The 25,367-nt window shown below is 43.1% G+C and overlaps 1 protein-coding gene across 2 annotated transcripts in view; it reads right to left on the bottom strand.

Moving 5' to 3' along the window:
* The window catches only part of ARID3B (AT-rich interaction domain 3B), a 54,273-nt gene extending 35,521 nt beyond the window's left edge, over positions 1 to 18,752 (bottom strand). For both annotated transcript variants that reach the window (XM_077745784.1, XM_077745777.1), the window contains exon 1: positions 18,119 to 18,752. In XM_077745784.1, the coding sequence (XP_077601910.1) occupies positions 18,119 to 18,679 (561 nt within the window). In that variant the 5' untranslated portion in view covers positions 18,680 to 18,752. The remainder of the gene's footprint in view (positions 1 to 18,118) is intronic.
* Between the last annotated feature and the right edge of the window lie 6,615 nt (positions 18,753 to 25,367).

Here is a 25,367-nt window from a genome sequence, read left to right on the forward strand (position 1 = left end):
CTAGAGTGCATTATGCTAAGCAAAATAAGTCGGTTAGAGAAAGACAAATACCTTATGATTTCACTCCTATGTAGAATTTAAGAAACACAAAAGATGAACATAGGGGAAGGGAAGGAAGATAAAAACAGAGAGGGAGGTAAACCCGAAGAGACTCTAAAATACAGAGAACAAACAGGGTTGCTGGGTGGAGGATGGGCTAAATGGGTGATGGGCATTAAGGAGGGCATTTGTTGGGATAAGCACTGAGTGTTAAATGGAAGTGATGAATCACTGGGTTCTACTCCTGACACCAATACCACATTGTATGGTAACTAATTTGAATTTAAACTAAAAAAACTAAAAAAAATAATTCAAGCATGGTTCTCAGTGCTAAGTGTAAAATTTCCAACTGTTACACTAAGCTTCGTATTTTATGGAGAATGCTGTGGTAGCCTTAGTATCCTACCATCTAGAAGCCTAAATGGCTTAAATACTGAATAGAAAGTCATCTGTCATTAAGAAAAAAAAAAAAGAATTAGAATCAGGACCTTGAAGAAGTACCTGCACTCTCATGCTCACTGAAGCACTGCTCACAATAAACAAGATACAGAATCAACCTAAGTGCCCATCAATGGATGAATGAATAACAAAAATGTGGTATACCAGAAATAAACCCAAACTTACATGGTCAATTAATCTACAACAAAGGAGGCAAGAATATACAATGGGGAAAAGATAGTCTCTTCAATAAATGGTCCTGGGAAAACTAGACAGCTACATGCAAAGAATGAAAGCGGACCACTTTCTTACACCATACACAAACATAAACTTAAAATGGATTAAAGATCTAAATGTGAGACCTGGAACCGTAAAACTCCTGGAAGAGAACAATGGGAGAATTTCTTTCACATCAGCCTTAGCAACATTTTTTTAGATGTCTCAACAGGCAAGGGAAACAGAAGCAAAAATAAATTACTGGGACCACACCAAAACTAAGATCTTTTGCACAGCAAAGGAAATCATCAACAAAATGAAAAGGCAACCTACTGAATAAAGAACTTACACAATTCAACACCAAAACAACCCACAAATAATCGGATTTTAAAATGGGCAGAAGACCTGAATAGACATTTTCCCAAAAGCATACAGAAGCCAACAGACACATGAAAAGATGCCCAACATCACTAATCCTCAGGGAAGTGCAAATCAAAATCACAATGAGATATCACCTAACACCTGTTAAAATGGTTAGAATAAAAAAGACGAAGGGCGCCTGGTTGGCTCAGCCAGTGGAGCATGTGACTCTTGATTTCAGGTTGTGAATTCAAGCCCCATGTTGGGCGTAGAGATTACTTAAAAATAAAAACTTAAAAAAAAAAAAAAAGAACAAATGTTGGTGAGAAAGTAGAGAAAAAGGAACCCTGGTGCACTGTGGGAATGTAAACTGGCGTGGCCACTATGAGTAAGGAGGTTCCTCAAAAACTTAAAGATAGAAATAGGATATGAATCTCGTAGTTCTATTAGTGGGTGTTTATGGAAAGAAAATAAAAACACTAATTTGAAAAGACAACAGCACTCCTATGTTTACTGCAGCATTATTTCCAACAGTCGAGATATGGGGGTGCGTGGCTGGCTCAGTTGGTTAAGTGCCTGACTCTTGATCTTGGCTCAGGTCATGATCTCATAGTTTGTGGGATCGAGCTCTGTGCTGGCAGCTGGAACCTGCTTGGGATATTCTCTCCCCAGCCCCCCTCATGCTCTCTCTCTCTCAAAAGAAAAAAATACTTAAAAGAAAGAATACAATAGCCAAGATATGGAAGCAACCTAAGGGTCCACTGATAGATGAATGGATAAAGAAGACGTGGGAGTCAGATACAACGGACTATTATTCAGCCATGAAAAAAGAATGAGGTCCTGCCATTTCCAACAAGATGGATGGACACAGAGGGTATCATGCTAAGTGAAATAAGTCAGACAAAGACAAAAAACATATGATTTGACTTATATGTGGAATCTAAAAAAACAAACGAATAAACACACAAAGAAAAGGCAGAAACAGACCCACGAATACAAAGAACAAACTGATGGTTGCCAGAGAGGTGGGGGAGGTAGCTGGATGGGCACAATGGGTGAAGGGGAGTGGGAAATACAGGTTTCCAGCTATGGAATGAATGGGTCGCGAGGATAAAAGGTGCAGTAGAGGGAATACAGTTAATGGTATTATAATATTGTTGCATGGTGACAGACGGGAGCTACACTTCTGGTGAGCACAGCACGGAGTATAGACTCGTTCAAGCACTAGGTGGTACGCCTGAAACTAATGGAACTTTGTGTGTCAACGATAATGGTGGAATATTAACCAGTCATTAAAAAGAAGAAAATTCTGTAACATGTGCTAACATAGATGAACCTGGAGAGCAAGATGTTAAATATTGTAAACATTTCAGTAGAAGTCAAATAAATGTAACTGAAGTGAAATCAGCTAGTCACATAAGGACAAATACTTCATGATTGCACTTTACAGAAGGCATCTAGAGTAGTCAGACTCATCAAAGCAGAAACCGGAATGGTGGATGCAGGGAGCCCAGGGGGATGGGAAGGGAAATGGGGAACGGCTGCTCAATGGGTTTAAGTTTCAGTCACGCAAGATGAAAAAGTTCTAGAGATCTTCTGTGCAGCACTGTGTTCATAGTTAATAATGTGCATTATACACTTACAGCTTTGTTAGGAGGGTAATCTCATGTGTTTTTTACAATTAAAAAAAAGAAAAAAGTGGACAGAAGCTACAAGCAGGATAAGAACAAATACAAAAGGCAAACAGATGAAAAGATAATAATATACATATACCCTCTGATATAAGAAACCCAATCTCTAGGATAACACAGAAATACAGACACAAGGACGTGGGGTTATAGAGCAGCTACAGAGATTGTGTATGTTTATAATGAACACATGCACATACACACACTCTTTAACACATTCTGTAACTACACAGTTAAGTAGGTAGATAATATAGAAACAGCCCCAGAAGCTGATGGATGCCAAGTGGCTTCCTGTGAGTGGGGTGGGCTGGGGTGGGAGGGGCGGCATAGGCAACAGAACACTACATTTTTTTAAACTATAAACTTTTATTTTGTACTTTCCTAGGTGGTTTTAATTTTCCTGAGCATCTCTTCAATATTACTTGGGTAATTCTGAGATAAGTGATTATAAAAATATTAATAAATGGATCATTATGAACACAAACATGGAAAGATAGCCATAACACGGAGTAAAAAAAATGTGTTGCAGGGGCACCTGGGGCGTTCAGTTGGTCAAACATGTGACTCTTGATTTCAGCTCGAATCTTGATATTGTGGTTCATGGGATCAAGTCCCTGGGCAGGCTCTGCACTGACAGAGCCTACTTGGGATATTCTCTCCATCTTCTCTCTCTGGCCCCTTCCCTGCTCTCGTACGTGCATGCTCTCCCTCTCTCTCAAAATAAACATTAAAAAAATACATTGCAGAATAATGTGCAGAGTACCTGTTTTTGTTAAAAACAAGCAAAATGTATTTGAAAAGAAAAAAAGTTCTGAAAAAGTACAGAGCACCCAACTTTTAACAACAAAAACCAACTGAAAGTCAGGCTTTTACTTTATACATTTCTATATTTCTAAAATTATTTGAGTCAATAGAACTTCTGCAATATGTTTTTTAAAATTTTAAACCATTTTAAAATTATTCTTTAAAATAAATTTTAATGATAAAAATTGCTCATGGTCTACTAGGTGACAAAACTGGAGCACAAAATTATATATAAAATGCCTATTGCAGGCATTTTTTTTTTTTAAACACAAAGGAAATAGGGCACCTGGGTGGCTCAGGCGGTTAAGCCTCCGACTTTGGCTTGGATCATGATCTCGCAGTTTGTGAGTTCGAGCCCCATGTCGGGCTCTGTGCTGACAGCGAGGAGCCTGGAGCCTGCTTCGGATTCTGTGTCTCCCTCTCTCTCTCTCTCAAAAATAAACATTAAAATAAAAATAAAAAGGAACTTAAAAAAAATCACAAGGAAGAAAAAATAACACTTGTAGCAATGTACTGTATTTATGGGGGAAAATTCACATATAAAGTGGACTCAGCCAGTTCAAAACTGTGTTGTTCAAGGGTCAACTGCACAGGAAAATGTTTACAGCTTACATATCTGTGTTATGTGGTTACAGTGATTATATTTTCTCCTTTACAAATGTTTACATTTTCCATGTTTTCTAAAATGAGTACGAATCACTCTGACAATCAGAAGAAATAAATCAAAGTTACTTTCAGGGTAATGGAGCACTAGGGGTGGATTATCCTTGCCCTGCTCTATCTGGAAAGGAGTGAGAGGGAGCATGGGAAGAGATGAAGCATAGAGGCTAGAGTCAGAACCCCTAGGTTAACAACCCAGCTTCCCAACTGTGAGACTACAAGCAGCCCACTCCACAACTCTTTCCTCATCTATAAAATAAAACCCAGAAAAGGTGATGATATCAAAGCCTGCCTCACACAACTCAATGAAATAAGGCAAGTACCAGGCATACAAGAGGTCAAAAAGCCTAAACTATTAAAAATCAAAAACAAAAAAACAAAAGCAGCAAACAAAACCATGATTGAGGACAGTCTGATGTGGAGGAACTCTACTGCTTCCCTCTCTCGCTGAGAAAACCTCACCTAGAAATACGAGCTACAAGTCAGTCCTCTACATTCCTTATACATTACAGCTAAGCTGAAACAAGAGAGAAAGCAGAGTCACAGCACAAGGAACAAGAAGGAATCAGCCAACAGTGAGCAGGTGCCAAAGCTGTAGGACTCAAGGGAGAAGGGACCTGGATATAGTTCTAAACATCTAAGGGTTGAGGACTGGGGATTTAATCCCAACGGAGAGGAGTCCAGGCTGAAGGCCCCTGCGTAACAGGAACCAGAACTGAGATCATGCATAAAGCCTGAAGTCATGAAGGAATACACTTCCATCCCTCATTAGATGGGGCTTAAAAAATTGCACACCAGACTGGAGAAATAAAGTAAGGAACCTTGCCATTTGCCAGGGCCCTCGTGGAAAAATAGGGTGCGTAAGAAACAGAAGCCCAGACTCTCACCAGGCACAGATGGAGACTCCAAATCCACATTACTGAAAAGCAATGACAACTAGCTAAACTTGCAGGGTCCCAACAGAGGAGAAAACAAAACTCCTCTTAGGAATGCTTCCATAATCCAGAGCACATGGGACTCCCAGGGAAACAAATCCCAACTCAAAATGAGTTTATACTGGGAAAACAAAAACACCATAAGAGGAAATAAACCGTCACAGGGGAGAGTAACATGAAAGAAGAACTTGTACTCCAACAGTGAGATAATAATAGAATAATCTAAAAGCATCTTTAAAAAAAGCATGTTTAGGGGCGCCTAGGTGGCTCAGTTGGTTAAGTGTCCAACTTTAGCTCAGGTCATGATCTCACAGTTAGTGGGTTCGAGCCCCTTGTCAGGCTCTGTGCTGACTACTTGCTCTGAGCCTGCTTCAGATTCTGTGTCTTCTCCTCTCTCTGCCCCTCCCCCGCTTGTGCTCTGTCTCTCAAAAATAAATAAATGTAAAAAATTTTTTTAATAAAAATAAAGAAATATTAATAAAAAAGTTAAAGATGTTCAAAGAGCTTAAAAGAAGGAATACAAACCGATTGGTAAAAAGAGGCAGATTTTTAAGAGCCAAAAAAAGTAAAGAAATGAAAGACAACATTAAGATAAACAAAAAAAAATTTTTAAGTTGATTCTTTGTCCTTTGTGGGGCTTGAAATCATGACCCTGAGATCAAGAGTTAAATGCTCTATCAACTGAGCCAGTCAGGTGCCCTGTAAGATAAACAATTTTTTTCAGTTATTATGTAGAATAGACAGCTGAATAGAGAATTCAAAATTGGAAAATAGAATGTGAAAATGTTCCAGAATGAAGGAGAATGACATAAAGAGATAAAAGGCTATATAAAAGAAAAGGTACAGAGAATATTGAATGAGAAGGTCCAAATACTTCTGTTAGAACAGTAGTGAAGAAAAAAAAAAAAAGCAGCCAAGAAAAAAAGGAGACAGATCAGGTTGAATGAGCAGAACAAGGCCAAGTGGAAAAAATAAAAATAAGTCCAAACCTAGAGTACTGAGGTGTAAGTGAAAAATAGCAGAGTTGAAAAGAAAAATCTTAAAAGCCACAAGAGAGAAAAAGGAATCACAAAGGTGACAATTACACTGATAACAGACGACTCAACAGAGAAATAGCTGCTTGAAGAGAATGGGATCATATCATCAAAGTGCTAAGAAAAATCAAGGTCTGGGACACCTGGATGGCTCAGTTTGGTAAGCGACTATTGATCTCAGCTCGGGTCTTGATGTTTTGAGTTTGAGCTCTGTATTGGGGTGTGGAGCCCAAAGAAAATCAGGGTCAATCTAGAATTTAATACTATGAACAATCATAAAAGAGTAAGGGCAAAATAAAGAATATAAGTTAAAAACTTTTTTTTCAGACTTACCAAGACTGAGTTTGCTACATGCAAATCTCTCGTAAGAGAATTAATTAGGAAAAAAAGGAAAAAGAAGACCAAGCCCAAAAGGGAACGAGTGGGCTGTAAGAAGCTATGGAGAGAAAAGAAATGGATAAGCTTGTTGGGAAGTCTAAATAATTACTTATCATTAAAGGAAAAAATTAATTTAGGGGAGGGGTTAGAATGAACTGCAACTAAAATACTAGCTAAAATAAACTGGAAGATGGGAGCAGAATAAATGTTAAAACTAGAATCTTGAATGTCCTAATATTTTTTGAGAGTAGTATAAAAAGTCAAGAATGCAAGTTAAAAGCTAAATGTACCCAATAAAAGAACAGAAACAGAAATTAATTTCTAAACCGGTAGATGAAACAAAGATTGAATTTTAAAAACTCCATCATGGAGCACCTGGATGGCTAAGTTGATTAAGCATCTGATTCTTCACTTTGGCTCAGGTCATGATCTCACATTTCATTAGATTGAGCCCAATGTAGGCTCTGTGCAGACAGTGTGGAGCCTTCTCGGGATTCTCTCCATCTCTCTCTGCCCTTCCCCCATTCATTCTCTCTTTCTCTCTCAAAATAAATATATAAATTAAAAAAAAACCCCTCAATCAAATGAACAAATGACAGGAAAGAAAAAAGCAAGAGGCAAAGAAAGCCTATGGTTGAACTGAAAACCCAAAGTTAGAGGGTAGAAATAGATCCACATGTATCACCAATCCTAATAACTACATAGCTTAAATTAAGCTAATAAAAAGGCAGAGATTATAGGTCTTTTCAAAAAAATTTATTTTATTTGTGAGAGAGTGAGAGATAAAGCAAGCATGCACAAGAGAGGAGCAGAGGGAAAGGGAGGGAGAGAGAGAGAGAAAGAGAATCTTTTTTTTGAGAGAGAGTGGGGGGACACAAATGAGCAAGGGGGAGGGAGGGGAAGGAGGAGGAGACAGAGGGAGAAGAAGGGAGGGAGAGGAAGGGAGAGAGAGAGAGCACGCATGCGGGAAGCAGGGCTCACTCGAAGTGGGGCTTGACAAACTCATGAACTGTGAGATCATGACCCCAGCCGAAGTAGGAGGCTTAACCAAAGAACCACCCAGGGGCATGAGAGAAAGATAATTTTTTTTAATTAATTTTTTTAAACACTTATTTATTTTTGAGAGACAGCGCATGAGCAGGGGAGGGGCAGAGAGAGAGGGAGACACAGAATCTGAAGCAGGCTCCAGGCTCTGAGCAAGTAGTCAGCACCGAGCCCGACACAGGGCTTGAACCCACTAACTATGAGATCATGACCTGAGCCAAAGTCGGACACTTAATCAACTGAGCCACCCAGGTGCCCCGAGAGAAAGAGAATCTTAAGCAGGCTCCATGCCAAGCTTAGAATGAAGCTTCACTTGGGGCTTGATCTCATGACTGTGAGATCATGACCTGAACCAAAACAGAAAATCAGACACCTAACCGACTGAGGCACTTAGGTGCCTTGTGGTCTTTTATACGTGGCCTTAAGATACAAAGATTGGAATATGTCAGGGGCGCCTGGGTATCTCAGTTAGCTAAGCGGACAACTCTTGATTTAGGCTCAGGTCCTGATCTCACAGTTCATGAGTTCAAGCCCCATACTGGGCTCTGTGCTGACAGCACAAAGCTTGCTTGGGAACCTCTCCTCCCTCTCTCTCTGCCCCTCCCAACTCTCTCTCAAAAATAAATAATAAAACATTTAAAATACAAATAAAATAAAGATTGCACTGTGTGAGGAAAAAAACGTACTAACACTAGTCAAAAGAAAGCCAGTCCTACACTGGAATACTTTAATTCACCTCTCTCTGAAACTGATCACACAAACAAAATTTAGTAAGGATAAGGAAGATTTGAATAACACATTTCATAATCTTGATCCATTCATTAGACAGATACGCAACCCCACATCTATCAAAAAGAAAACTGACATTCTTTCCAAGCACGCATGGAGAGTATATAGAAACTGATCATACATTAAGGCCAACACAAAGGACGTCATAAAAAATTCCAGAAAATTGGTATCCTACCAGTTCTCTAACCACCATGGCCAGAACTTAATTACAAGCTAAATTAGAGGGCTCCTGGCTGGCTCAGTCAGGAGAGCATGCAACTCTTGATCTCAGGATTGTGAGTTCAAGCCCCACGTTGGATGTGTAGCATTCTTAAGCTATAAATTAGTATCTTTTAAAAAAAAAAAAAACCTACGTTTTTTTAAAAACCCACATATTTGGAAACTAAAAAATACTTCTGAACAACTCAGGGGTTAAAGAAGAAATCACAACTGAAATCATGAAATGTTTAGTACTAACCAGTGAAAACATGACACAGCAACATTTGTGGGATAGCCAAAAGTGCAACCTTGAGAGAAATCTACAACTTTAAATGCATTTATTAAGTAACAAGAATTTCAGAAGCTATATTAAACATAAAATTAAATAAGCCTAAAAACAAAATAGACTCAGGGGCACGTGGGCGCCTCCATCAGTTAAGTGTCCTGACTCTTAATTTCAGCTCAGGTCATGATCTCACAGTTTGTGAGATCAAGCCCCACATGGAACGCTGCACTGACAGCATGGAGCCTGGTTGGGATTCTCTGTCTCCCTCTCTCTCTGCCCCTCCCTCACTTTCTCTCTCTCTCTCAAAATTAAATAAACTTATTTTAAAAAATGAGACACACATACAGAGTACAAGTAAAATTTGGAAAATCTAAGATCAGTGGATAATATCACAGTCAATATTTAGGTTGTGATAGAATACTATAGTTTTATAAAATGTTACCACCGGGGGAAATTAGGCAACATGTACAGAGATCTAAGTCATTTTTTATACTGGCATGTTAATCTGCAATTATCCCAATGAAAATTTCAATTAAAAAAAAAAGGCCAAAATAGCAAACGCTACCACCACGAAATGCTGGCAAGGATGTGGAGTAACAGGAACTTCATTCGTTGGTGGTGGGAATACAAAATGATACAGCCACTTTGGAAGACAGTCTGGCAGTTTCCTACAAGACTAATCATATTCTTAACATACAATCTAGCAGTTGTGCTCCTTGGTATTTACCCAAATGAGCTGAAAACTTACATTTACAAAAAAACCTGTACACAGATGTTTACAGCAGCTTCATTCATACTTGCCAAAGCAACCAAGATATCCTTCAAAAGGTGAATGGATGAACTGTGGCACATCCAGACAATGGAATATTATTCAGTGCTAAAAAGAAATGAGTTATCGAGCCATGTAAAGACATGCAGGAATCTTAGATGCACATTATTAAGTGAAAGAAGCCAATCTCAAGAGGCTACATGCTGTTATGATTCCAACTACATGATATTCTGAAATTTTTTTAATGTTTTATTTATTTATTTATTTATTTTTGAGAGAGAGAGACAGAGTATGAGCAGGGAGGGGCAGAGAAAGAGAGGGAGACACAGAATCCAAAGCAGGTTCCAGGCTCCTTACCGTCAGCACAGAGCCCAACTTGGGCTCAAACTCACAAACCATGAGATCATGACCTAGCCCCAATTCGGACATTTAACCAACTGAGCCATCCAGGAGCCCCCAACTATATGATATTCTAAAGAAAGTAAACCTATGGAGACAATTAAAAAAAAAAAATCAGTGGTTGCCAGGGAAGGAGGGATGAACAGGTGGAATACAGAAGATTTTTAAGGCGGTGAAACCACTCTGTAGGATACCACAATGGAAGATATGTCAGTATACATTTGTCAAAACCCACAGAATGTACACCACTAAGAGTGAACCCTATGTAATCACAGACTTTGGGTGATAATGATGTGTCAATATAGGTTCATCGACTGCAGGAGATGTACCACTCTAGTGGGGGATTTTGATAGTGGGAGAGGCTGTACGTAGGTTGGGGCAGGGGCCATATGGGAAATCACTGTACCTTCTGCTCAACTTTGCTATGAACCTAAGACTGCTCTAAAAAAAAATGAAATGGTGCTACCCATATTAAAAAAAGAAAAACAGGGCAAACTAAAAGGCAGTGGAAGACACAAATATTTATTCAGCACCTATTATCTGCTTTCACTCTGCTAGGTACTGGGACACAGTGATAAGCAAAACAGATATGATCCCTGTCCTCTTAGAGGTTGCATCTAGTATAGGAATCAGATAGCAAACAGAGTAACCCCACAAATATAAAAGTATAATGTTCAATGATAGCATATAACCTGATCTCCACCAAAGGTGAAGACAGTGCCTCTGATAAAGAGATGTTTAAGGTGAGAACTGAAGGCTGGATAGGAGTTAGTTTAAAAGAATATTCTAGGTGGAAAGACCAGCATATGAAAAGAAAGGCTAGGGTGGTTGGAATAAAGTGATAGGTCAGGAGATTCACAAAAAATTCACAAAAAAAGGTCAGGAGATTCCAGAAGGCTGGACAAACAGGCAGGGATCAGATTATGCAGATTTTGGCTTTTACAACTGGAGCAACTGACACCATACTTGGATGGCATTAGCGGAGTGACATAATCGGATTTATTTTTTAGAAGATCATTCTAGATGCTGTGTATAGAATGGATTAGAATGGGTGAGGGAAGACACAGAAACTTGTTGATAGCTCCAGCAGCAGGTAGGCTGCCCGGATCAGGTAGGTGATAGGAAGGAGAGAAGGGACACAGTTCTAGACACTTCATTGGGAGAACTGATAAGACTTGATGCTAGACTAGACATCAGATGGAGTGACAGAGTAGGAGGTATGAGAGATGGTCAACTGTGAGGTTTTTTGTTTTTAATTTTTTTCAATGTTTTATTTATTTCTGAGAGAAGGAGACAGCATGAGAAGGGGAGGGTCAGAGAGAGAGGGAGACACAGAATCTGAAACAGGCTCCAGGCTCTGAGTTAACTGTCAGCACAGAGCCAGATGCAGGGCTCGAACCCATGAACTGTGAGATCATGACCTGAGCCGAAGTTGGACGCTTAACCGACTGAGCCACCCAGGCGCCCCAACTGTGAGCTTTCTGACATGAAGACCGAGTGGAGAAAAATGTCACTTACACAGAAGGAAAAATAAAGGAGGCAGTAATTACAGGGGAGTAGGTTGGAAAGCAAGAGATGCCGATAAAACACCTAGGCGGACATTTCAGAAACGTAGTTGGGGCTCAGCGATTAAGCTCAGAATGGAAAAAAGGGCTCCAACAATGCATATTGGAGTCAATAGCTTGTGAACAGTATTTAAAACCATGAGAGTGGAAAAAAAATTGCCCAGGGGAGCATATAGAGAAGGCTTAAGTCTAGGACCTGGGGAACTTGGGGCTCTAGCAGTCAGACAGAAGAGAAAGGAAAATAAGGCAATGGAGGGGGTATGAAAGCAAAGGAAGAGAATGCTTCAAGGAGAGGGGTCCACTGTATTTGGAATCACCGAGAAATCAAGTGAGGTGAGGGTAGGCTGGGCTTAGCAACATGGCGGTCACCGGGAGGACTTCCCAAGAGGAACTTCAGGAACGTGGAAGAGACAGAGTCCAGACTGAAGTGCGCTGAGGGGTGAACAGGACGTGACAAAGTGAAGATGGGGAGTGCCAACAAGTCTTCTGAGCAGCTATGTCATGGGGAGGGGAGACAAGGACTAAGCTGGAAGGAGATGTGTGGTCAAGGGAGGGTTTTAAAAAGTACTCCTCATTCCTTTGTAACAAAGGACTCAGATTTATTGATTAAAGGAGCTTTTTGTCATTGTTGTTTTTAAATTTGGGAGATAGCAGAACACGTGTGAATGTGGAAAAAGGCTTCAGAAGTCAGCGAGTCCAAAGAAATAGTCCTTTTTCTGATGGAGCAAGTCCCTGAGAATTAGAAGGGGACAGGATCTCAGACACATGTGGAGGGTAAACACACTGGTGGGGAAGAACAGTAAGGAGCTAACTTAAGTTGTTACCATGGATTTATAAGAATTCAACATAAATAAAGCTTAGTTCTACCTAAAGAAGAAATATGCACATATCCCAATTTTTCTTAAGTAGTGTCCCTGCCCAATGTGGAGCCCAATGTGGGACCCAAAGTCACGACCCTGAGATCAAGAGCCGGATGCTTAACTGACTGAGCTACCCAGGCGCCCCTCATGTATCCCTATTTTAATGTAGAAAGAAACAGCTTCAAAAGTGCAATGGTTTCTCAACAAAGAGAAAATACAAGGTTTTTTAAAGGTGCTGATTAAAAAAAAAAAGTGCAATGGCTTCAGAGGACATTATCCTGAAATGTTTCAGAGAACTCCAGAACACTGTAGTTTGGCTACAACTCTAGGAAACTTGAAAAGGAATTGTTGTAGAGCAGTATCTAAGATTCATGGAGCATTTTACTTACATGGGTAGCAAAAACTTCAAAAAGCATCTCGGTGCTAATGACAATCTGACCCAACCCTTGTATGATGGTATAAATTTTACAAAGATCTTTCACATGTCTAATCTTTGCCCGCCTTGGTAATATCTGTACAACTGCTCACTGAACATGGTGGGAGAGGATTACCATCCTGTGGGACAGACACATGTGTGTACAGGTTCAGAGCGAGAGGCTAGGACACCTGTCCCAAGCAAGCAGTGAAGCTAGGATCTAAAGCCACATCTTCTGTCTCTAAAACCAATGCTCATTTACTAATTAAATCTGCTACGAATGAACAAGTTTGCTCAGTACATATGCCTTACCCTTTTGGGGTTAATGTCCAAAAGGGCAACCAAGCTGTCTCACAAATCACCACAGACATTTTTAGACATCACGGAACGCTAGGCTGGAAGCACCCCTGGTAGAAACAAACCAGACAGTACAAGTTCTAGGTCTCAATCCTCTCCTAAGTGACAGTTTGGCCACCCAGGTGACTATGGGGAAAGACATGAACTCAACACAGATATGGCAAGTAGAAGTGACAAAAACTTTAGGCTGACAAACTCTTCAGTGACCAAGACCAAAACACAAAGAAACAGGGTGTAGGGTGGCGTCTGAGGAAGGCTCTGCGTACATTGTTTCCAATCACACACCATAAAGCAGGGTTTCTCAATATGGTACCAGTGACATTTGGGACCAGGTAATTCTTCGCTGTGGGGGACCGTCCTGTGCAGTACGGGATGTTTAGCAGTAGGGCCCCTACTCCCTATATGCAAGTAGCACATCTCCCCCACCCCAGTCCCGACAACCAAAACATGTCTCCTGACGCCCAACAACCTCTGGGAGCAGGGTAGGGGAAGACTGACCTCAATTCAGAACCACTGGTTGGATTCCACTGTGATGGCAGAAGCTAAGGGCACACAAGACAGACCTACCAAGAAAGTGAGGAAAGCTTATGACCTTATTTGTTTTTCAGGCAAGAGTTTGCACAGTCTTTACAAAAAACATCAAATGTTCCAAAGACATGCAGGCATGTCCTGAGAAAAAGAGGCCTAGCCCAAGAAATGGCTCCTTACTACTTTAAGGAACTCTTAGTAACAGATTCTGGAGACCAAGCACTCAGCCATCCTTCGTCCTTCCCACACTGGTAACCGGGGTGACCGCCAAAGGAGGCCGAAAATCAGACCCATACACTTCGGCTCCCCCACACCTATCAAGCCATTGCTCATCTTTCTATTCTCTGGGAGGGAGTCTACACTCTTCTGGAAAACTCCTGGCTCCACTAACAGGCTCAAGACAGACAAAGCCTGTATTGCCTGAACTACCCTCTTCCCAGGAGGAGAGACCACCCCTAATAGGCCAGCAACAGCCCCCACTTGGTTGTATGCTGACAGGGCTCTACTGATCTCCCTTGAGAGAAGGGACACTCAGCTCTTTGTCTGCTGCCTTGTTTTACAATTATTTACTCTGCTCGTCGAAATCTGATGGGCTTTAGAATGCTTGGTTCAATGGCATTATCCATCTTCCCATCACTCCGGGGTCAGAGAAAACTACATCTGTCTAACGATCCAGGCCTTAAGAAGCAATTCTCTTCTAAGAGTTTCTTTAAGGAGAATCCATTAAATTATTTTGACTTCACATGTTCTAAGAAAGGGACTATAGAACAAAAGATAATCTGTGGAGTCCTCGGGCTTTTTAAATTCTGCTTTTGGCCTGGAAGATGCCTGCCGGCCCAAGCCCCCAAAGTCTTGTAAGAGACTTGCGTGCTCCTGCTGGTTTCCCAAGCTGTGCTAGCTATGCTGTTGTCAAAATTAACTTTTTTACCTTCGGGTGTGAATGTCTGAAACAAAACCTCGCTTTAAAGTATCTGCAGCCTCGCTAAGACTGGGCAGCTGGGCTCTGGCTGACTTAGGACAGAGTGAAATTACTGCCACCCAAGACCCAGACCTCCCAGAGGTTTCAACACGGCCTCTGCTTAGACTGTGAGCGTCCTGAGAGGGACATGGAGTCCATGGAGCTCAGTCCGTCCCCCCAAAGAAGTAAAAGTCTGTTGTGTAAAAGAACAAAATGGCTACTGCAACGCATTAATAATGAGATCATTTTGTGTTACCTGTAGAACATCTCTGTAACTGCTGCTGGAGCAGGGGATGCCCAATTCCTGCTCTCTACAAGTGAACTACATCAGAAACAGAAGACTGAACAATAAAGAAGCTAGTTTCATGCTCTGTGATGGCTCCTACAGGCTCTCCTCAAGGATAGTTTTTCAGCACTCCTGTTCTAAGCAAAACTTTTTTAAAAAGTTTTTTCAATCCCAAGCACATTATTTACTTCTTTAAAGGCAAGAATAGGAGCCCCCAGGTGGCTCAGTAGGTTAAGCATCCGACTTCGGCTCAGGGCATGATCTTGGCTGTTTGTGAGCTCAAGTCCTGGAGCCTGCTTCAGATTCTCCCTCTCTTCGGATGCTCCCTCTTTCTCTCTCCCTCCCCTACTCATACCCTGTCTCTCTCAAAAATAAATAAATCTTAAAAAAAGATGTATTTAAAGGCAGGATTAGACAGAGGAGGAGGGCACAGACCAAAGCAATTTTCTAAAATTAAACTCGAAAGGAAAAGGTATGCATCTGAGCTTTTCCCTCGCCAGTTCTTGGTCTCCAACTCCAAGGGGAAGGGACGGGAAATTCAGGGTGCGACATTAGGCCTTGGCTACACTGCTGTTTGTAAAACATTCTGGCAGGTGCTCTCTGCCAGGCAGTCCATAATTAGTGCGGATGTCTCAGAAACTTCAAATGAACTCAAAAGGGTTTTGAGACCAATAGCCAGACCCCGAGCACTGAGCTGTGTGGGCTTGGGGCCGCCCCGCCCAGAGCACGGCGCTGGGTGCCTGCCACCGGGCATCCGTGTGTGTGTGCACACGCTGGCTCGGAAGAGTCTCTTTTTTCAAAGCTCTAATGGCTTGACCTCAACACCTGCTACACTTCCTGAAGACAGACAGGCTCTGGAGCTCCACTTGTTCCTCGCACGCGGCTGCACTTTCTAGGAACGACCGCACACACGCAGGGGCTGGCCAGCTGCCAAGGCAGGGGCAGCCCCGCCGCCCCGGGCCTGCCCCTTCCCNCAGGGAACTCTGCCAGCAGCCAGGCCGCGCGGGGGCTGCGGCGGCTCACAGCTGTTTTGCTAAACCAAAGCGATAGGCCAGGAGGCGGGTCTGGGCTGGCGGCCACCTGGCCGCTGTCGTGGAAGCGGGGACTCTCTGAGCCCCAGCCTGGCCCCGCCACTCCCTCCCTCCCGGGGATCTGAGGGAACACCTGGGGCACCTGGACCTCTTGCCTGCTCCAGGGCCCCCGGTGGCTGCGGTGGGGGGTGGTGCTCCGTGGGCAGGCGAGCGCCCAGAGCCCTCCGACTAGCTGGCTCAGTCCATCCTCACACCGCCCTCAGGAGGTATGCCTGCTTGCACTGCACAGATGAAAGGACACAGGCTCACAGACTGAGAGCCCTACTAAAGGATCCCAGGGGTAACAAGTGGAACTGAACCCCACCTTGCAGGCTCTGGAATATACTGAGACACTGCTGTGGTAAAGCGCAGACCAGCTAGCTACACAGGGCTCCCTGGTTCAAAGCCGCCGATTTCTGAGGTTCCAAAGGCCCTTTCTTACGGGACTTCTCAGTTGCCCTGTGAACCCCCACAGCTCTTTATAACTCATTTCCAAAGAGCACCACGGGGCCACATGAAGAGCATGCACTTGTGGGGAGTACCCAGATATTACTGGCTTTGATCACGACGAACTCCCTGTCTAAGCACCAACAAGTCACTGAACCTGGAACGATCCATCAACACTCCCTTTCTGGGGGTGAGGAAAAACTGCACTGTAGGTCAGGAAGAGAAGAGGAATTAGAAGTTAAAGGCTTGGCTGAAAACACAGATTCCTCAGGCTTCACCCAAAGAGAGTTCCTTTTTATTTTTAATGTTTATTTATTTTGAAAGACAGAGGGAGTGCAGGCAAGCAGGGGGAGAGGCAGAGAACGAGGAGAGAAAAGGAGCAGAAAATCCCAAGCAGGCTCTGCGCTGCCAGCACAGCGCCCGACTCAGGGCTGGAATTCACAAACCGTGAGACCATGCGTGACCTGAGCCAAAATCAAGAGTCAGACACTTAACTGACTCAGCCACCCAGACGTCCTCCCAAATATAATTCTTTAAGACACTGGGAACTGTATTTTTTAAAGCTTACAGGATGACTGTGGTGCTCAGTCATGTTTGAAGATCACTTGTGCTTGGGGCACCTGGGTGGTTCAGACGGTTAAGTGTCTGACTCTTGATTTCGGCTCAAGTCATGATCTTGCGGTTGTGAGATCAAGCCCCATGTCCAGCTCTGTGCTGAGCGTGGAGCCTACTTGGGATTCTCTCTCTCTCCCTCTCTGCCCCTACCCCTGTCTCAAACACCCCTTGAAAATCACTTCAGCTTACCTTGGCTAAAATTGGAATTTTGAGGTCTACCTCTTCCTGTTTCAAAGGGGGTGGTGTAAGGGTGAAACAAAATCGTGTCTACAATACTCTTTGTTGGAAAACATACAAAACACAAGTGTTTCTTCTCAGCGGTACTGAACTGCAAAAACAACAAAACTGTCCTTAAAGAGTATGATCCTGGGTTAGCCTGGGGCTAAGAAACGGTCTTAGGCAAGATTATTGTTCTTTTCCTAAAGTACAAAAACTGTAATGAGAGTCACGCGTCGCATTTTTAGATGACCCTCATACCACTGTTGCAACCTCATCCTTCCTTTCTTTTTTTTTTTTTTAAATGTTTTATTCATTTCTAGGAGAGAGAGAGAGAGACAGCGTGAGCAGGGGAGGGTCAGAGAGAGAGGGAGTCACAGACTGAAACAGGCTCCAGGCTCTGAGCTGGCAGTCAGCACAGAGCCCGACGCGGGGCTCGAACCCACGAACCGCGAGATCATGACCCAAGCGAAAGTCGGACGCCCAACCGACTAAGCCACCCAGGCGCCCCTCTCATCCTTCCTTTCTAAAGAGAGACTGTACTGACATTCTTTCACATCCAACGCGAAACTATATGAGGAGTAACTTGCCCGTTTCAAAGACACAAGCATGAGAAAAACAATTCAGAGTCTACTTACAGTGAGACCGCTGGGTCACCGAAGTGGGGTGAGACGGCATAGACCGGCAGAGACCCGGCCCCCGTGGTACCCCTCTCTGCCAGCCTTTAGGAGGAACAAATGACCCCCTGTACCACAGAGACTCACCTGCTTGAGCTGCTCATCCAGATTCCAGCTCGGCTGTCCCACTGTGGAGACCGAAGGTGGAGCCTTGCAAGCATCTTTGGTATGGTCTTCTTTTGCTTGCTGTCCACGCAGCGGAAGCCCGGGTGCCGGAAGCAGGGCAGAAACAGGTGCCGCTCGGGGGTCCTGGCGAACTACTTTCTGCACATGAAAATACTTTGAAGGAGCCTGGGCCTCTTTCTCAGCCACCTCGGCAACTTCATCATCCCCCTCCTCATCTTCCAGACCCCCTTCCTCTTCCTCAGGCTCTGAGTTCACGTTGCTCCGTTCAAACGCTCGGGCTGTGGCTGTGGCTGGTGGAATTCTGGCCAGGGGGCCCAGGGCGGGGCTGCCAGAAGACCTTCCAGGGGGGGCAGAAAGGAGACTCTGCTGCGTGACCAGCTTCTGGGTGTATAAGAATGAGGCTTCCCTCATCTGCTGTCCCTGCTTCTCTCTGGCGTCCATCTGCAGCGGAGCCAGGTGTGGGGGTGGGGGCGGCGGTGGCGGAGGCGGCGGTGGCTGCTTCTGTTGCTGCAGTGGCTCCATCACTGCCTCAAGGTTCACCCACCAATTGGCATGGCTCTGAACCTGAGCACAGCCCAGCGGGCACACTGGGTCCGAACCTTAAGTGATTAACAGAAACCACAAAGAAGGAGAAACAAGGGGGGAAAGAACGTATAACAGGTATTAAAAGACTTTCTTTTTTCCAGTAAAGGGTGTGAGTTCTGAACACTAAATATATACTCCTAAGCCTGGGTTTTAAGAGGAACGAGGAGCCTGGGTGGCTCAGTCAGTTGAGCGTCCAACTTCAGCTCAGGTCATGATCTCACCGCTCGGGAGTTCAAGCCTCGCATCAGGCTCTGTGCTAACAGCTCAGAGCCTGGAGCCTGCTTTGGATTCTGTGTCTCCCCCTCTCTCTGTCCCTCCCATGCTCATGCTCTTCTCTCTCTGTCTCTCAATAATAAAAATAAACATTAAAAAAATTAAAAATAAATAAAAATTAAAAAAAGAGGAATAGGGGAGTTGGGGGGAGAGGGGTTGGAAGGGATGGAGTGAAGAAGAACGGGATTTAAGAGAGGAAATACGGGATGCATCTCAGCAGTGGTGGACTACCGTGGATCTAAAAAGAAGTAAATCCAGACAATATCTAGCCTGTGAACTTCTGTGTTCTGATCTTTCTCTCTCGAACATTATCGAACATTAGCCAGTTTATTAGTGAAAAGGCAACTGGGTTTGCACTGCACAAAGGCTGTGAGTACGAAACCACAAGAAGAAAGGAAAGAAGGTCCTGAGAGAACTCTGTTTACGTTCCCAGGCCCATGGGAGAAAGAAAGTACCATCCAAGCTAAACACAGAGCAATCAAGCAGACGGAATGAGTTCTCTCGTATAAAAGCAGAACCTAGCAAACGGCTCTTACGTTTAGACTTTTCAAATTTCCCAGATCAAATTGCCAGCCTGCTTCTCAAGGGGGCTGAGCCATGTTAACTGTACATTATGGCCTCAAAAAGAATCCAATTTCAACAACATGAAAGAAATACGCAAGGAGGCAAGAGTTTCAAATTGCAGTGGTCATTCAAAAAACAAACAGTAGAGGAATTCCCCTGGAGATTTTAAAGTTAATTAAATTGAAACAGATATCAATATTGTCCAAACAACAAGTTAATGCTTTTTTTTTTTTTTATAAGCGGCAAAGGAAATCTCTTCACAACCCTTTTCTTTTGGATTCACTTCTACTATGATATTCTATGACAAATACCAAAAAGAAAAGGCTTTCAGGCCATAAGTACTCAGGGGGCAGGTTTATCAGCATTCTTACCAGTCTCCAAACACATCCCTCTTCTCCGCTAGCTCCCTCTTTCTCTTCCTCCTCTCCAGATCTCCACCCCCCACAAACCTCATATGAGTTACGTTTCCCCATAACTGAATAGATTACTATGCTCAGGCAAATTTTAGGTGAACAGGACTTTCAACATGGAGTACAATGTTGTCATCACATGAAAGAAGCTGGTACACAGGTTGGGACTTGATATTTGCATTGTTTCACTGTATTCGAGCTGAGTATAAAGATTAAAAAAAACCTAAATGCCTTCAGCATCTTCAAAAATTCATGGGGAAGTAAGTAATCACATCCCTAGCAGTAAAAACTGTTTGAATTTCTAATTTTTTAACGAGTTAGCGGGAAAAGGTACAATTTTTAAAGCAAGACCAAAAAAGCAGATAAGAATTCTCATTTTCCCGTTTATCTGAGAAGCACTGCTTTTGCCTTTTGTATTTTGTGAAAGATTCAAATTCCAATTTGCCTCTTACTGCCTTTACTTCCTCTCTTGGCACTTGAGAAAGTGTGAGTTGCGCCTGCAGCTTTAGCCCTTTTTATAGTGTAACAACATGAAAAGATTTACACCCACATTAAATCCAGTTGGCAAAAGTATTCACTTAGGATAAAAACAACTGGCGTCAAAAAAAAAAAAAATTAAACGAAAGAATAAAGCAAATAATTCGGTGGTCGTTTTAATTTTCATTATCATCACTTAAGTCAATCACAAGAGGAATAATTTCTCGACTGAGTCCTGCCAGTCACTGAATAACTGCTTCTTGTCCTGTGGCACCATCTTCTCAGTATACTGTCCCCAGCAGACGGGGAGGTGTCGCACAGCCTCTTTAGTAAGACTGAAATGACTCAGTTCCACAACTCAATACACACACCCTCCCCCAAAGAGCCCGTCGACCCCCTGTCCCTAAGCAGAAAGATCCAAACAACAATGCCACCTGCCTGCATTTAGAAAACTTGTGTCTCAGAAATCTAAGCCAGTTCATCCCTTCACACGGCCCCCTCCCCCATTTCCCCTAAAGTTCCCGGACCACCAAGCCCGGCGCAACGGACCGCTTGCAGCTTTGAACCCGGCCTCCCCTACCATTCCCGCTACCTTAGTTGCCGGATCCCTCTGGCCCCGGCCCCTTCAAGCCCCACACCTCCTTCCCTTGGTTCCGCCACCCCCCTTCATTATACCCCCCAATCCAGCCCTATCACTTTTACCTCTACCAAGCCCTCCCAGCCAATCCGCTGGCTCTTCTTCGATCGCCCCAACCCCACCTATCGTCGCCCTCAGTTCCCGGGGGGCCCTTACTCTTCCCATCTCTTTATCTCAAATCACCCTAATGGTTGCAGGGCGCCTCGGGTCTCCTCCCAGGGCTNAAGGTTCCGCCAATGGGAAAGCGCGGGCCCCACGGCGTTCCGGTGTGGGGGCTTCCGCGCGGAGTTGAAAAGAGCAGGTCTGCGTTCCCTCTTTGCCTGTTTTCTGTTCGCGGAGATTGTGGCGCGGCGTCAGGTTGGTAGGAAGGTAAATAAAGGACGAAAGGTGTCCGTGTTTTTATTCTGCTTTCCGACCCCTTCCCTACCACCTGCTTTCAAACCGATTTTCCCCTGAGATTCCCGCTTCCACATGAGTTTTCTCTGAACGTCTTGGACTGAGACCTGGTTGTCTTCGGAGAATACTGCATCCTCTGGAACCCCCTCACATGAACTAGTAGTCTCACTTCGCAGGTTCAAAAAGGGGGGGGTGCTATGTGCGGAATACGGTCACCTCTTGTAAAAACCTTTGCTTTGCGGACACTTACTCTTAAGACTTTGCCACCTATATAACCGTCTCTAAGAAATCATGTTTATTTGTGCATCCAGCTCGTGTTTTAACTTGCTCTCCTCTATCTTCCATCTTGACCATTTAAGTCAAACTACCTGTTAGTACCTGGGCCTCATCTTTATTGACCCTTACATCAGCCTCCCAATCTCAGTCAAAACCATGGACCTTGTCACCAGAAACGTTATCGTATCACAAATTAGTAATTGGAACATCCTCTGTCCAGTTGCAACCTGATGTCCTTTCACCTTGACTGCTGAAAAACTTGTTCAGAACTTTTTTCATTTTATCGGTACCTCGAATAGGTTGAAAGCCTCCCCGTAGTCTGCATTCTTCATTTCCCTTCTTAGGCGTCTTAGATACAAGGATATACCATTACAATCTGGCTCTTACTCCTGAAGTTGCCTGCCACGCCCTTTTTCTCCAACTAAGCCCTCCACCCTAGATGGACCCACATGCCTCTGTATTCCTGCAGTAGGTCATAGAAAATTGTCCTGCTGAACAGACTGGCATCACTAGCTTATTAATTTCAACCATAAATGGGCTCTGAAATTTTTTAGTGCCTGGAAATTTCATTATAATATTTTTCTAGTTAATTTGCTGCCCACTATCTTTGCAAATCTGTAACCCTACACTTCCCATACACCTTCCCCTGATTATCTTACTGTATAAGTAACAAAGTGTAGAATGCCTTATACACCAAAATACAGAAACACTAATTAAAAGTAATACATGCATCCCTATGTTTATTGCCGCATTGTTTACAATGGCCGATTTATGAAAACAGCCCAAGTGTCCATTGATAGATGAACGGATAAAGAAGATGTGGTATGTGTACACACACACACACACACAATGGAATATTATTCAGCCATAATAGAGAACAAAATATTGCCATTTGCAACGGTGTGGATGAAACTAGAGAGTATGATGCTAAGTGAAATAAGTCAGGCAAAGAAAGACATACAATATAATTTCACTCATATGTGGAATTTAAGAAACAAAACAAGAGTAAAAGGGAACAAAAGGGACACAAACCAAGAAACAGACTTTTAACTATAGAGAACAAACTGATGCTAACGGGGGAGGGGGGGCGCAGGAGGGGATGGATGATACAGATGATGAGGATTAAGGAGGGCACTTGTCATGATGGGAACTGGGTGATGTATGGAATTGCTGAGTCACTATATTGTACACCTGAAAGTAATCTAATACTGTATGTTAATTATACTGGAATTAAAATAAGATGAAATAAATGCAGAATGCCCTAAAATCCTGAAGTCTACATGTGTTCCTATTCTGTCTCTTCCTCCTATAACGAATTAAATAAAAAATATTCGTTGAACTACCACCATATGCCAGGCAAGGCACCTCTCTAGGTGTTTGTTAAGTGGTGAACACAAAAATCCCTCGTCCTAAAAGATTTTTCTAGTGTTGAAAGACAGAAAAACAAATATATATGTGCTATATGAAGAACAAAACAGAGAAAGGGTTAGACAGTGGTATCAGGTAGCTGCTATTTTAGATGTCAGTCAGAGAAGGACTGATTAGCAGAAACTGGAGTTGACTTGTAGATACCTAGAAAAGGAATGTTCCAGACAGAGGAGACAGAAGATTCAAACACTCTGAGGCAGGAGCATACTTGACTTGCTAACAGAATAGCAAGAAGACCCCTATAACTGGTACAGAATGAGTGAGGGGGAGAGTGGCAGGAAAAGAGATCTGAGAGGTAGCCAGGGGCCCAATCAGGCAGGGCCTTTTAGGCCATGGTGACAACTTTGGGTTGTTAACATTGAAACCACTGGAGAGTTGAGTAGAAGAGTGGCTTGATCAGATTTAAGTCTCTAAAAGTCTCATTCTAGCTGTTGTGTGGAGAATAGACTGAGGGTGGAGGGGTAAGAGTGGAAGCACTAGTCCTGGCAGAGCATGATGGTGGCCTGAACTAGATGACAGCAAAGAAACTGGTAAGTAGTTAAATTCCAGGTCTATTCTGAAAGTAAAGCCACCAGGATTTACTGATGGATTGGATATGTAGGTTGGAGAAGAGAATCAAGGATGAAACCAAGGTTTTTGGCCCAATAACTGGTAGAATAGTGAAACCATTTTCTGACCTGAGGAATGCTATCAGAAGCTGCCCCAATGGGATAGTACTCAGCAATAAAAAAAAAAAAAAAAGGGTGAGGTGTTGATCTACCAAACAACTTGGCATTATAACAACTAATGATAAAGGCATTATGTTGAAAGAAAGAAGCTAGTCTGAAAATGATGCTCTTGAAAGATAAACATATAGGGGTGGAGAATAAGTCAGTGGTTGCCAGGAATTAGGGGCAGAGGAGTAATTAATTATAAAGGGACAACAAAGGGCACCAGGGTGTCTCGGCTGAGTGTCCAATTCTTGGTTTCAGCTCAGGTTATGATCCCAGAGACATTGGATCGAGCCCCAACTTGGGCTCCACGCTCAACATGGGGCCTGCTTAAGATTCTCTCCCTCTTTCTCTCTCTCCCCTCTTCCCAGCTCTCTCTCTCTCTCACTCAGTCTCTCAAATAAAATAATAAAGGGACAGCAAAAAGGAGGGTTTGGGAAGATGGAAATACTCTATCCTGATTTTGGTGGCAGTTGTGTGAATCTATGGATGTGTTAAACTATACAATAGAAAATAGAAACTATATAAAAAATATAGTCAATTTTATTGTATGATTTTTTAAAGCCAAACATTGCATGCATGCTCGAGTTTCCCTTCCCAATACCCAGAGCTCTCCCTCTCACCTCTTGAATACTGGATTCTTCCAACAGTATTCAATCGAGCTCTAGTTTCAACCATCTTTTTCTTTAGAAAAAAAAAAAACACAAAAACAAAAAACCAACCCTTTCCCTTGACCCCATGTTCTATGACTAAAGGCTTATCTCACTATTCCCCTTCCTGGAAAAGCTTCTAGAATTACTGTCCTCACTGCAGCCCAAGTGATCTTATCTCTACTTAAAGTGCTCTACGGCTTCCCATTGCTCTTGGGATCAAGACTGAAATTCCTTCATGTAACCTACAGAGCCCTAACCTCTGCCTACCTCTTTGGTTTCATCTCTTTGCCTCAGGTGTAGTAGCAGACCCAAGAGGGCAGCCTTACTAGATGACCTTGGTAGTTAAAACAGAAAAGTCCTCCCCATAGAAATATGTTTCAACCCTGAGATAATCATCCATTCTGGTTAAAGGAAATATCATTCTATCTCTCTATTTTGGCTTCCAAGGTATAGTAGATTGAAGAGAATAGCCTTGGTATTTTTCAGCTTCTCCCATCAACAGGTATGGTCTCTCCCCATTCTTTGATTCGAGGCTTGCTTTGTTCTATGGGATATTAGCAAATCTGACACATGGGGATTCTTAAAAAGTGCTTGTGAATCTGGTAAGCACCTTGCTCTCTCTTGGTGCTGGGAACTCTTCCACCATCTTGTGAAAAACTCTTGGGTGACTGATGGGTGATGAGAAACACAAGGTCAACACCTCATCTGACGTCTAACCAATTGCCAAATCTATGAGTGTGGCCCATTAGATCAACTAGCCTGCCAACCACCAGAGATATGAGCCGGGCCATTGTAGACTAT

This window comes from Crocuta crocuta, unplaced genomic scaffold (assembly GCF_008692635.1).
Source record: "Crocuta crocuta isolate KB4526 unplaced genomic scaffold, BGI_CrCroc_1.0 scaffold130, whole genome shotgun sequence".
NCBI lineage: Eukaryota > Metazoa > Chordata > Mammalia > Carnivora > Hyaenidae > Crocuta > Crocuta crocuta.